Source organism: Mobula hypostoma, chromosome 2 (genome assembly GCF_963921235.1).
Source record: "Mobula hypostoma chromosome 2, sMobHyp1.1, whole genome shotgun sequence".
Lineage (NCBI taxonomy): Eukaryota > Metazoa > Chordata > Chondrichthyes > Myliobatiformes > Myliobatidae > Mobula > Mobula hypostoma.
Genome location: NC_086098.1, coordinates 125762801 through 125775673, shown reverse-complemented (window position 1 = coordinate 125775673; position 12873 = coordinate 125762801). Strand labels below are relative to the sequence as shown.

Sequence of the window (12873 nt, the reverse complement as noted above, 5' to 3'; positions counted from 1 at the left end):
AAGAGATCTCTTATTCTTCCAAAGTCTGTTCAATCCAATCTTTACTCATCTGTTGGTCCTGCTTTCCCAGGAATCAGTCTGTTGAACCTTTGCTGCATTCCTTCTGGTCCTGTTCCTATTTCTCTTTCTTTCAAAAAGTCGCAGCATATCCATCTCTATAAAAAAAGTCAAGGATAATTACTTCATCAGAATCCTACCATCCATCCATTCTAAACTATGATATGAATTTGAAGCACTTTACTCCAGGTCTTCACTTCCTTTGATGGGAAAATGCCAACAGGCAATGCAGACATGTATTACAGGTTCCAGAAGACATTGTTTCCAGTCTCTTGTATATAATGTTGGAACAAAATCTTAGTAACCACAAATATGCTGATGAAACACACTGTAATGTGTGTATGGGCTGCCATATGACAGGCCTCATCTGGAATCAGAAATGCTCGGCCAGGGGGACCTTTTGGGTAAAAATAACTTCTGAACATGCAGCAGGTAATGACTTCAACGGCTCTTTAAACTGAAGTACATGTTGAGGCTCATACAACTAGGCAATAACAAAATTAATGAAATAGAAGGGGACAAGAGTGTGCACGTACACCTGCTTTGTTCCGAAGTAAAAACATACTTTTGGAAGCACTTTAGATTTAAATGCCCTTTATCATTACCCTGGCAGAAAATATTGTTTGCCAGCATTGTTGCCCATGTAACCACAGCCACAGGTTTTCAGAGCTACACCAATCGTCTTCTTGAGAAAGCTATGAATGAGACATGCCTTATGCTTACAGAAGGGAATCAAGAAATTACCTTCTGTACCGCAGGTATGCACGGTACAGTTTTATGAACTGCACATTGTGCTCCACAAGTCTTTGTTTATCACCAGACTACAGAGAGACATTGATAGGTTGCGGAAGTGGGCTGAGAAGTGGCAGATGGAGTTCAACCCGGAGAAGTGTGAGGTGGTACACTTTGGAAGGACAAACTCCAAGGCAGAGTACAAAGTAAATGGCAGGATACTTGGTAGTGTGGAGGAGCAGAGGGATCTGAGGGTACATGTCCACAGATCCGTGAAAGTTGCCTCACAGGTAAATAGGGTAGTTAAGAAAGTTTATGGGGTGTTAGCTTTCATAAATCGAGGGATAGAGTTTAAGAGTCGCAAGGTAATGATGCAGCTCTATAAAACTCTGGTTAGGCCACACTTGGAGTACTGTGTCCAGTTCTGGTCGCCTCACTATAGGAAGGATGTGGAAGCATTGGAAAGGGTACAGAGGAGATTTACCAGGATGCTGCCTCGTTTGGAGAGTATGCATTATTATCAGAGATTAAGGGAGCTAGGGCTTTACTCTTTGGAGAGAAGGAGGATGAGAGGAGACATGATAGAGGTATACAAGATATTAAGAGGAATAGATAGAGTGGATAGCCAGCGCCTCTTCCCCAGGGCACCACTGTTCAATACAAGAGGACATGGCTTTAAGGTAAGGGGTGGAAAGTTCAAGGGGGATATTACAGGAAGATTTTTACTCAGAGAGTGGTTGGTGCGTGGAATACACTGCCTGAGTCAGTGCTGGAGGCAGATACACTAGTGAAATTTAAGAGACTACTAGACAAGTATATGGAGGAATTTAAGGTGGCGGGTTATATGGGAGGCAGGGTTTGAGGGTCGGCACAACAATGTGGGCTGAAGGGCCTGTACTGCGCTGTACTATTCTATGTTCTATGTTCAAGCACACCACATCAAGTCAAAGCCAAGTCCTTTGTTTGTTCTGTTAAGCTGGAGAAGTGCTCACTATGCCAGCAACGTGCCTACCCAAGTGGTGCCATATTTTGCTCACAGCATGACCCTGACATGATATGGTGTTGTTAACAGTTCATTCTACCAAGTTCATTAAGTAATACAGCACATAGAAAGGCTTTTCAGTCCCTCTTGTACACCCTAAGACACTCATCTACACTAATCCTATTTTCCATATCCCTCCAAACCATTCTAATAGCGGCCAGTGCGTGAGTGGGCCAGTGAAGGAGTGGAGCTTTGAGGCTTTGATCCGAGAGGCTTCAACAAGAAGAGGCAGAGGACAAGCTTGCTCCCAGTTAGTTTTTACAATGCCTCCTGAGACGGTGATGTGCCTCTCATGTGAGATGTGGCAGTCTTGGGGGAACTCCCCTCTCCTGTAGAGTCACATCTGCCAGAAGTGCATATGGCTGGGCGATCTGGAAGCCCGTGTAAGGAATCTGGAGCAGCAGCTGGATGACCTTCGACTCATAAGGGAGAATGAGGCAGTCATAGATGAGAACTACAGGGAGGTAGTCACACCTAGGCTGTCGGAAGCAGGTCGTTGGGTGACAGTCAGAGGGGGGAAAGTGAAGGTGAGCAGACAGGTAGTGCAGAGCACCCCTGTAGCCATTCCCCTGAATAATAAGTTTACCGTCCTGGATACTGTCGGCGGGGACGACCGACCAAGTGTGAGCCACGGTGGCAGGGCCTCCAGCACTGAATCTGACCCTGTGGTGCAGACGGGTGGGATGGAGAAGAGGAGAGCTGTCATCATTGGAGACTCTATAGTCAGGGGAGCAGGCAGGAGATTTTGTGGACGTGAGAAGGACACTCGCATGGTTTGTTGCCTCCTGGGTGCCAGGGTCCGGGATGTCTCTGACCGGGTGCACGACATCCTGGTATGAGAGGGGAAAACAACCAGAAGTCGTGATACATGTTGGGACCAACGACATAGGCAGGAAGAGGGATGAGGTCCTGAAGTGTGAGTTTCAGGAACTAGGCAGAAGGCTGAATAACAGGACCTCAAGGGTGGCATTCTCAGGATTGCTGCCAGTGCTACGTGGCAGTCATGGTAAGAATTGGAGGAGATGTCACTTGGCTGAGGAGTTGGGGCAGGGAGCAGGGTTTTAGATTTTTAGAAGATTGGGATCTCTTCTGGGGAAGGTAGGACCTGTACAGATTGGATGGGTTGCACCTGAACTCGAGGGGGAGCAATATCCTTGCAGATAGGTTTGCTAGCATGGTTCGGGAGGGTTTAAATTAATTTTCAAGGGGGATGGGACCCAGAGCGATGGAGCAGTGAAAGAGGTGCATGGAGTAAAGCCAGATCTAACGTACAGAGAGGCTTTGAGGAAAGAGAAGCAGAATAAACGGTGTAAAGACAGTAAGGTAGAAGGGCTGAAATGTGTGTCCCTCAATGCAAGAAGCATCAGGAACAAAGGTGATGAACTGAGAGCTTGGATACATATATGGAATTATGATGTAATGGCCATTACAGAGACTTGGCTGGCACCTGGGCAGGAATGGATTCTCAATATTCCTGGATTTCAGTGCTTTAAAAGAGATAGAGAGGGCAGAAAAAGGGAAGGAGGGGTGGCATTACTGGTCAGGGATACTATATCTACAGAAAGGGTGGGTAATGTAGCAGGATCCTCTTTTGAGTCAATATGGGTGGAAGTCAGGAACAGGAAGGGAGCAGTTACTCTATTGGAGGTATTCTATAGGCCCCCTGGTAGCAGCAGAGATACAGAGGAGCAGATTGGGAGGCAGATTTTGGAAAGGTGCAAAAATAACAGGGTTGTTATCATGGGTGACTTTAATTTCCCTAATATTGATTGGCACCTGATTAGTTCCAAGGGTTTAGATGGGGCAGAGTTTGTTAAGTGTGTCCAGGACGGATTCCTGTCACAGTATGTGGACAGGCCGACCAGGGGAAATGCCATACTAGATCTAGTACTAGGTAATGAACCGGGTCAGGTCACAGACCTCTCAGTGGGTGAGCATCTGGGGGACAGTGACCACCGCTCCCTGGCCTTTAGCATTATCATGGAAAAGGATAGAATCAGAGAGGACAGGAAAATTTTTAATTGGGGAAAGGCAAATTATGAGGCTATAAGGCTAGAACTTGCGGGTGTGAATTGGGATGATATTTTTGCAGGGAAATGTACTATGGACATGTGGTCAATGTTTGGAGATCTCTTGTGGGATGTTAGGAATAAATTTGTCCCGGTGAGGAAGATAAAGAATGGTAGGGTGAAGGAACCATGGGTGACAAGTGAGGTGGAAAATCTAGTCAGGTGGAAGAAGGCAGCATACATTAGGTTTAGGAAGCAAGGATCAGATGAATCTATTGAGGAATATAGGGAAGCAAGAAAGGAGCTTAAGAAGGGGCTGAGAAGAGCAAGAAGGGGGCATGAGAAGGCCTTGGCGAGTAGGGTAAAGGAAAACCCCAAGGCATTCTTCAATTATGTGAAGAAAAAAAGGATGACAGGAGTGAAGGTAGGACCGATTAGAGATAGAGGTAGGAAGGTGTGCCTGGACGCTGTGGAAGTGAGCGAGGTCCTCAATGAATACTTCTCTTCGGTATTCACCAATGAGACGGAACTTGATGATGGTGAGGACAATACGAGTGAGGTTGATGTTCTGGAGCATGTTGATATTAAGGGAGAGGAAGTGTTGGAGTTGTTAAAATACATTAGGACAGATAAGTCCACGGGGCCTGACGGAATATTCCCCAGGCTGCTCCACGAGGCGAGAGAAGAGATTGTTGAGCCTCTGGCTAGGATCTTTATGTCCTCGTTGTCCATGGGAATGGTACCGGAGGATTGGAAGGAGGCAAATGTTGTCCCCTTGTTCAAAAAAGGTAGTAGGGATAGTCCAGGTAATTATAGACCAGTGAGCTTACGTCTGTAGTGGGAAAACTGTTGGAAAAGATTCTTAGAGATAGGATCTATAGGCATGTAGAGAATTATGGTCTGATCAGAGACGGTCAGCATGGCTTTGTGAAGGGCAGATCGTGTCTAACAAGCCTGATAGAGTTCTTTGAGGAGGTGACCAGGCATATAGATGAGGGCAGTGCAGTGGATGTGATCTATATGGATCTTAGTAAGGCATTTGACAAGGTTCCACACGGTAGGCTTATTCAGAAAGTTAGAAGGCATGGGATCCAGGGAAGTTTGGCCAGGTGGATTCAGAATTGGCTTGCCTGCAGAAGGCAGAGTGTGGTAGTGGAGGGAGTACATTCAGATTGGAGGATTATGACTAGTGGTGTCCCACAAGGATCGGTTCTGGGACCTCTACTTTTCATGATTTTTATTAACGACCTGAATGTGGGGGTAGAAGGGTGGGTTGGCAAGTTTGCAGATGACACAAAGGTTGGTGGTGTTGTAGATAATGTAGAGGATTGTCAAAGATTGCAGCGAGACATTGATAGGATGCAGAAGTGGGCTGAGAAGTGGCAGATGGAGTTCAACCCAGAGAAGTGTGAAGTGGTACACTTTGGAAGGACAAACTCCAAGGCAGAGTACAAAGTAAATGGCAGGATACTTGGTAGTGTGGAGGAGCAGAGGGATCTCGGGGTACATGTCCACAGATTCCCTGAAAGTTGCCTCACAGGTGGATAGGGTAGTTAAGAAAGCTTATGGGGTGTTAGCCTTCATAAGTCGAGGGATAGAGTTTAAGAGTCGCGATGTAATGATGCAGCTCTATAAAACTCTGGTTAGGCCACACTTGGGAGTACTGTGTCCAGTTCTGGTCACCTCACTATAGGAAGGATGTGGAAGCATTGGAAAGGGTACAGAGGAGATTCACCAGGATGCTGCCTGGTTTAGAAAGTATGCATTATGATCAGAGATTAAGGGAGCTAGGGCTTTACTCTTTGGAGAGAAGGAGGATGAGAGGAGACATGATAGAGGTGTACAAGATATTAAGAGGAATGGATAGAGTGGATAGCCAGTGCTTCTTCCCCAGGGCACCACTGCTCAATACAAGAGGACATGGCTTTAAGGTAAGGGGTGGGAAGTTCAAGGGGGATATTAGAGGAAGGTTTTTTACTCAGAGAGTGGTTGGTGCGTGGAATGCAATGCCTGAGTCAGTGGTGGAGGCAGTTACACTAGTGAAGTTTAAGAGACTACTAGACAGGTATATGGAGGAATTTAAGTTGGGGACTTACATGGGAGGCAGGGTTTGAGGGTCGGCACAACATTGTGGGCCGAAGGGCCTGTACTGTGCAGTACTATTCTATGTTCTATGTTCTATACATGTGCCTATCTCAAATATCTTTTAAACAGTGCAATGGTATCATCTGGCAGCCTGTTCCATATACCCACCATCCTCTGGGGTGAAACACTTACCCTTCAGCATTAACTTAAATCTTTCCCCTCCTATCTTAAACCTGTGTCACTAGTTTTAGTTTCCTCTACTCTGGGAAAATGACTGTGACTATCGCTACCATGCCCATGTCCCTCATAATTTTATAAACCTACCTAAGGTCCCCAACATCATCCCACACACCAGCCTGTCCGATCTCTCCCTTCAGATCCCTTCATTCGAGACAAAATTCTTGTGAATCGCTTCTACACTCTTTCTAGTATTACCACAGTCTTCTCTAGTCTGATGACCCGAACCACGCACAATTATCCCACTATGGTCTAACCAGTTGCAACATAACATTTGTGCCTGATGTATGAAGCAAACATGCTGCAACACCCTATCCACCCGTGTTGCTACTTTAAGGGAATTATGGACTTGAACCCCAAATGACCCTCTGTTCTCATGGTTACTTTGTACCCTAAGATCACCTCAATGTTGTCAGAATTAAATTCTATCAGCCAACTATGGTCCAATTTTTTTGTCTGAGCTCTATCCTTCTGTAGTTTTATACAACCTTCCTTGCTATCCACACCAATTTTGATGTTATCCATAAACTTACAATTCATACCCCCATTCCTACTGAAGGAGTGAGTGAGAGCAAATAGTTAATGGTCAGGTAATAACATTTCCAGTTCGATCCTGTTTTTTAGCTGATGCATCCAGTGCACTGGATGACCTATGTGAAACATTGTCAAAAGCCTCACTGAGGCTACTCTGGAATACATCAAATACCCCTTGAAACAACTTACCCCTACCCCGTGTCCTTTAGATTTCAATACCCCCGCATTGGAAGAGTTTTCCTATTACCAACCCTATCGAGTGCCTCGTGATTTTGTATTTTCATCAAGTCAACTCCAACATCATCACCCAACCAATGACCTCAACACCACTGCCAATGCTAATCAGTGCACAGAAACACCAACACTGTTAGGCTTATTTGCCAAGTTAAGTACCATCTTCACTTGTAATTGCATCTATTTTCCATCAATGTGTTTGGATTTAAATCCTGAACAGAAGTTCATCCCATTACTACCAATCTGTCCAAAGGTAATTAGGGATGCACAAAAACTTACGGCCTTGCTGGCAATGCCAGAATCCTTAAAAATTAATTAAAATTTTTTGGAAGTATCTATCAAACTGTTAACTATTAAAATGATGCAGATTTTTCAGATAGATTCCTACAAGTGTTAGTCTGGCACAAAAATAGTACAGGATAAACTCTGTAGATGCTTTCAAGTTTTTTTTTACAAAAATAATTTAATGTATTTCTCCACTTAATGTGGACAGCACGACCAACCTTCAGACTTTAAGTACCTGCTTTTTTACTTAATGTCAATTTTCCCCATTCTGACATACCCTTGTGTTAAACAATTTCTTTATGTACTCGTTATTGACTATGGGCATGGATGTCTAGTTTTCAAACTTTGTGAATCCATTGTTAAACTTGAAGACATCTCTGCCAGTCAGAGCTCTCCACTCTAAGTGTTGGAATACCTTATTCTGTTCAATGGTAACATACTAACACCAGTGGGATAGGCAACACTCCAGAAGAAATTGGCCCCTGATTGCTTTTTTTAAATCCAAGTTGTTGCTTCTCCCTACTTGCATAATTACTGGCAACATACAGTTTTTTCACACCAAGGACTGACTGGCAAGTACATGACCAGATGAGGCTCCAATATCCACTCCCTCTCTGCTGGGAAGAGCCCAGACTGAAGCTAAGCACAATCCAAATAAAAACAACATTGACCATTAGCCTGAGAAACAAGCTAAAGGTGCAGTACCATAGCCACAAGATGCAATAAACTGCCCTGTTATGTGCAGAAGCTGAATTAACAAAAAGGCAGCAGTCCACAAGGTAGGTAGGGGAAAAATCAGGAGAAGATATAGATCTGAACAAAGTTTACAAAGGAAATCCACATAATTGCCAACAAAAAAGCAAACTAATACTCAACACCCAATTCAAGCATTCACATCAAAAGAGTGACTTACCAGATCGATGAGCCATCTTCACACAGGCTTCAATCTTTTTATGCTCTTCGAAGCAGAGTCCCGTGACACGGCGTGGTAACATCCCTCCATCTGATCGTATGAACTGACTGAGCAGCAGCACATCCTAGTCAGAATCAACAAGAGAAGCCAGCTGACTGCTAACTGGATGCATTACAGGGACTCAAAGTGAACAGGTCAATCTGTTTCACCATCTGATCTACAACTTAACCGGCATTACTACATTTGCACTTAATACAATTTGCTTTAAAAAATCTATACATCTTAATTTGGGCCATTTTCATTATGTATTTTACAACTGTTTGGAGAAAACATTTCTTCCACAGGATGTGAATACTGTAAATTCCGGTGTATAAGCCAAGAATCTGGCCCTTAATTTTGGTCCTAAAATTAGAGGATCGGCTTATACAGAGGGTGCCAACTTTGGAAAAACGAAAACATGGAAGACAGGTCGTATTTATTGGCAGTTTTTCAGTCAAATACAAAAGAAAATACAAACACTTATAAAATCTACACAAAAGAAAAGATCTACAAAACACATTCTGTTTCTCAATTTACTTGTACACACTGTTGCCCTCAAACGTTCAGAGCTTGAACCTCTCACACTCTTTATTATCTGACTCTCTGAAAATCACGTCCCATTCTTCGGCAGTCACCATATCATTGTAAGGATTGTCAATTTCTGCTTCAACATCATCATTTGCAGCTTTACTGGCTGCCAAATCTCCATCATCTTTTTCCCAAAGCAAATGATCTTCAGTGCCATCCAAAGCATTGCTGATGCTGCACTTCTTGAAGGTCTTCACAATGCACCTGGCCTTCATTTCCTCCCATGATTGCACTACCCTCTCGCAAACTGTAGCTAGAGATGCAGCCCTCATATCTCCCGCTGGAGTGAATGACTGATTTCCAGATATCATCCATTCGTTCCACGTCGACGCATGAATTCTTTGAATGGCTTGTTTAAACTCACATCTAGTGGCTGGAGCGCGGACATCAAACCACCGGGGATGACTGCAATGTCCGTATTTTCAGCTTTCAATGCTGCTTTTGTCTCACCTGACAAGTGCGCTTTGAACATGTCCCAGACAAGTAGCGACTTTTCCTTCCTGAAACCTTCGGGACGTCGACGCCACACCTCTTTAACCCACTTCAAGCAACCCGCTTCATCCATCCACCGCATTCTTGAATGTAAACAACAACACTCCGTAGGAATTTTTCTTTCTTTGGGAATGTTTTCCTCTTAAAAATCACCATCGGTGGTAGTCTGGTCACGTCAGCCATACATGTTAACACGACACTAAAATGTTGCTTCTTATGTCCAGTTGTTTTGACAAGGACTGTTTTCTCCCCCTTCTGATTGACAGTGTGGTTGCCAGCAAAATCAAACATTGGTGTCTCGTCCATGTTACCAATCAGTGAGAGCGGGTAAGAATGTGCCTTTTGATGCTAGATTACAAACGATTGGAAGGCCGTAATCTTATTCTCAAGGTCATTCAGCAACTGCTGAGCAATCTTTGTTTTTTTGGCTCAACACAAGATCACATCTATTCATAAATTGGGTGCACCAGCTTCGCGTAGCTTTGAAATTTTCGCTGACCTCACAGTGTTTTTCATTTCAACGCCTGAACTCGAATCATTTCTCTGGTAACAATGTACCCAGACAATCGCTGGTGATTCACCCACTCTAAAACTTTTTCTTCCAGTTCTGGCCACTGGCATGTTTTCCCATGGTTTGCACATTTCGTCTTTGGCACTTCCCTCAGCGTGTCCTCTGCCTTTCTCCACTCTCTCACTTGTTTCTCGTTTACACTAAACTTCTTAGCAGCTGCAGAATTATTCCTTCCTTTAGCAAAATCAACAACCTTCAGCTTGAAGCCAGCATCATATCGCATTCGTTTTAACCTTTTGTACATGGTGGTCGCAAACTCAATACTGAGTACACGTACTGATCCTGCCACCCTATGTTATGTTTTAACGAGATTACGATGGGCACTAAATGATTTTGGGGGGGGGGGGTTACATTTCAGAGGATTCTTTACCATTGGGAACCTAATCCAAAACTTTCCTCCCTGATTTATTTATTAAGAATTCGCTTATAACACTCTACAATGTGCAGGCCTATTTTCTTAACAGGTACTGGTTCACAAAATTTCCGGGTTCCGGATCTGACAAAGCTGAGTACCAGCATGTGAGATCTTGTGATCTTTTCTGGTTAAATCAAAAAGCTCTACAAAAGGGATTGGCTTATACAATGGCAACATGAAAAAGTCGCTTCTTCTAACCTTGAAAATGGGGAGGGGGATGGTCGGCTTATACACCGGAATTTACGGTGCTTCCTGACATGTCTCCGGAGTTTTAAGATTTTTTTAAATTTCATTTCTTACATCCAAGGGAGTAAAAATCTTTATGTTGCATCTCTGTCGCAATGTACAAGCGATAAAGTGGAGATATGTGGGAGGATATTGCCCAAACACTAAGCTTGTATACTTAATTGTATTGTATACATGTATGTACAGTCAGATACACAATCAGATCAATGTACAGTCAGATATGCAATCAGATCAATGTGTATTGATAAATCTGATGGCCTGGTGTCCTGGAGCCTATTGGTCCTGGCCTGGATACTGCAAAATCGTGTGTCTGACAGTAGTAGCTAAAATAGTTTGTGGTTGGATTGGCTGCAGTCTCTGATGATCTTCTGAGCACTTTTTACGCACCTGCTGCTGTAAAATGTCCTGAATAGAGGAAAGTTCACATCCGTAGATGCATTGGGCTGTCTGCACCACTCTCTGAAGTGCCCTGTGATTGAGAGTAGTACAGTTCCCCTACCAGGCAGTGACATAGCCAGTCAAGATACTCTTGAAGAAAGTCCTGAGAATTTGGGGACTCGTGCCGAACTTCTTCAGCCATCTGAGGTGGAAGAGGCGCTGTTGTGCTTTTTTCACCACATAGCCACTATGTACAGTCCAGGTGAGGTCCTCCGTGATATGTCTACTGAGGAACTGGAAACTACTGGCCCTCTCAACTACAGTCCCACTGATATCAATAGGGGCTAGCCTGTCTCCGTTCCTCCCGTAATCCATGATCAACTCCTTTGTTTTTTTGACATTGAGGGAGAAGATGTTTTTTTTTGCACTACTGTCAGGGCATTGAATTCTCCTCTGTAGGCTGTCTCATCATTGCTGGAAATGGCCCATAAATGTCGTGTCATCTGCAAATTTGATCAGCAGAATGATGCTGAACACGACAACACAGTCATGGGTGTATGGGGAGTAGAGGCGGGCGCTCAGGACACAGAACTGGGGAGCTCCTGTGTAGAGGGTCAGAGGGGCAGAGGTAAGGGAACCCAATCTTACCATCTGCCAGCGATCTGACAGGAAGTCCTGGATCCAGCTGAGCTTCTTGTTGAGCCTGGGGGAATTAAGATGCTAAATGTTGAACTGTAATCCAAGAACAGCATTCTCACATAAGCATCCTTCTTCTCCAGATGTGTAAGGACAGTGTGTAGAGCTGTGGCTATTACGTCATCTGTCAATTGGTTGAGTCGGTAGGTGAATTGTAGGGATCCAGTGTGGGTGGTAGCGTGCTGCAGATGTATTCTTTGACCAGCCTCTCAAAGCGTTTGAGGTGAGTGTGACAGGATGCCAGTCGTTCAGACAAGTTACCTTGACCTTTTTAGGTACAGGGACAATGGTAGATGATTTGGAGCAGGAGGGCACTCTAGACTGGGAGAGGGAGAGATTAAAAATGTCAGTAAACACACCTGCCAGTTGTACCATGCACATCCTGAGTACTCACCCAGGGATGCTATCCGGCCCCACTGCCATGTGGCTATAACCGGTGCACCAATCGTCAGCTGCAGAGCAGGGAAGGTTCAGCTATAAAAGGGAGACACTGTCTAGCGGAGCAGTCATCAACGGAGTGGTCTGTGGCAGAGTGGTAGGGCTTTGGCTCATTCAGGCTTCGGCGAGGTAAGTGCATAAGTGGACTTTGTTTTTTCCTTGCATTTTTTGAGGAATAGAGAGCATGCCTGCAGGGTTAGTACTTTGCCCTGGGTGTCAGATGTGGGAATCCTGGGATTCTTCAAGTCTCCCAGATGGCCACATCTGCACCAGGTGCACCGAGATGCAGCTTCTGAGAGACCGTGTTAGAGATCTGGAGCTGCGGCTTGATGACCAACTGCTTATTAGGGAAAGCAAGCAGTAGATAGATAGGAGCTACAAGGAGTTAGTCACCCTGAGGCTACAGGAGTTAGATAAGTGGGTGACTGTCAGGGAAGGAAAGGGAAGAGCTCAGATAGTAGAGAGCACCCCTGTGGCCATCCCCCTCAGTAATCATTACCTTGTTTTGGGTGCTGCTGAGGGGGTGGGGGGGGGGGTGACCTGACAGAGGACAACCACAGCGATCAGGTCTCTGGCACTGAGCCTGGTTCTGTGGTACAGAGAGGAGAGAAGATGATGAGGAATGTGGTAGTTATAGGAGATTTCATAGTGAGGGGAACAGACAGGAGGTACTGTCAGCCTCATAGAGATACCCACATGGTGTGTTGCCTCCCAGGTGCCAGGGTACGGGATGTCTCGGATCAGGTGCAGAGTATTCTGAAGGGAGAGGGTGAACAGGCAGAAGTCTTGGTACACGTTGGTACCAATGACATAGGTAGAAAAAGGGAGGAGGTCCTGAAGAGAGAATTCAGGGAGTTGGGTAGGAAGCTGAACAGCAGGACC

General features: G+C 44.8%; 1 protein-coding gene across 1 annotated transcript in view; it reads right to left on the bottom strand.

The window, feature by feature from the left end:
- mrps18a (mitochondrial ribosomal protein S18A) overlaps positions 1–12873 on the bottom strand; it is a 141494-nt gene that overhangs the window by 93864 nt on the left and 34757 nt on the right. The window contains exon 4 of the mRNA XM_063040634.1: positions 8129–8252. Within this exon, the coding sequence (XP_062896704.1) occupies positions 8129–8252 (124 nt within the window). The remainder of the gene's footprint in view (positions 1–8128; positions 8253–12873) is intronic.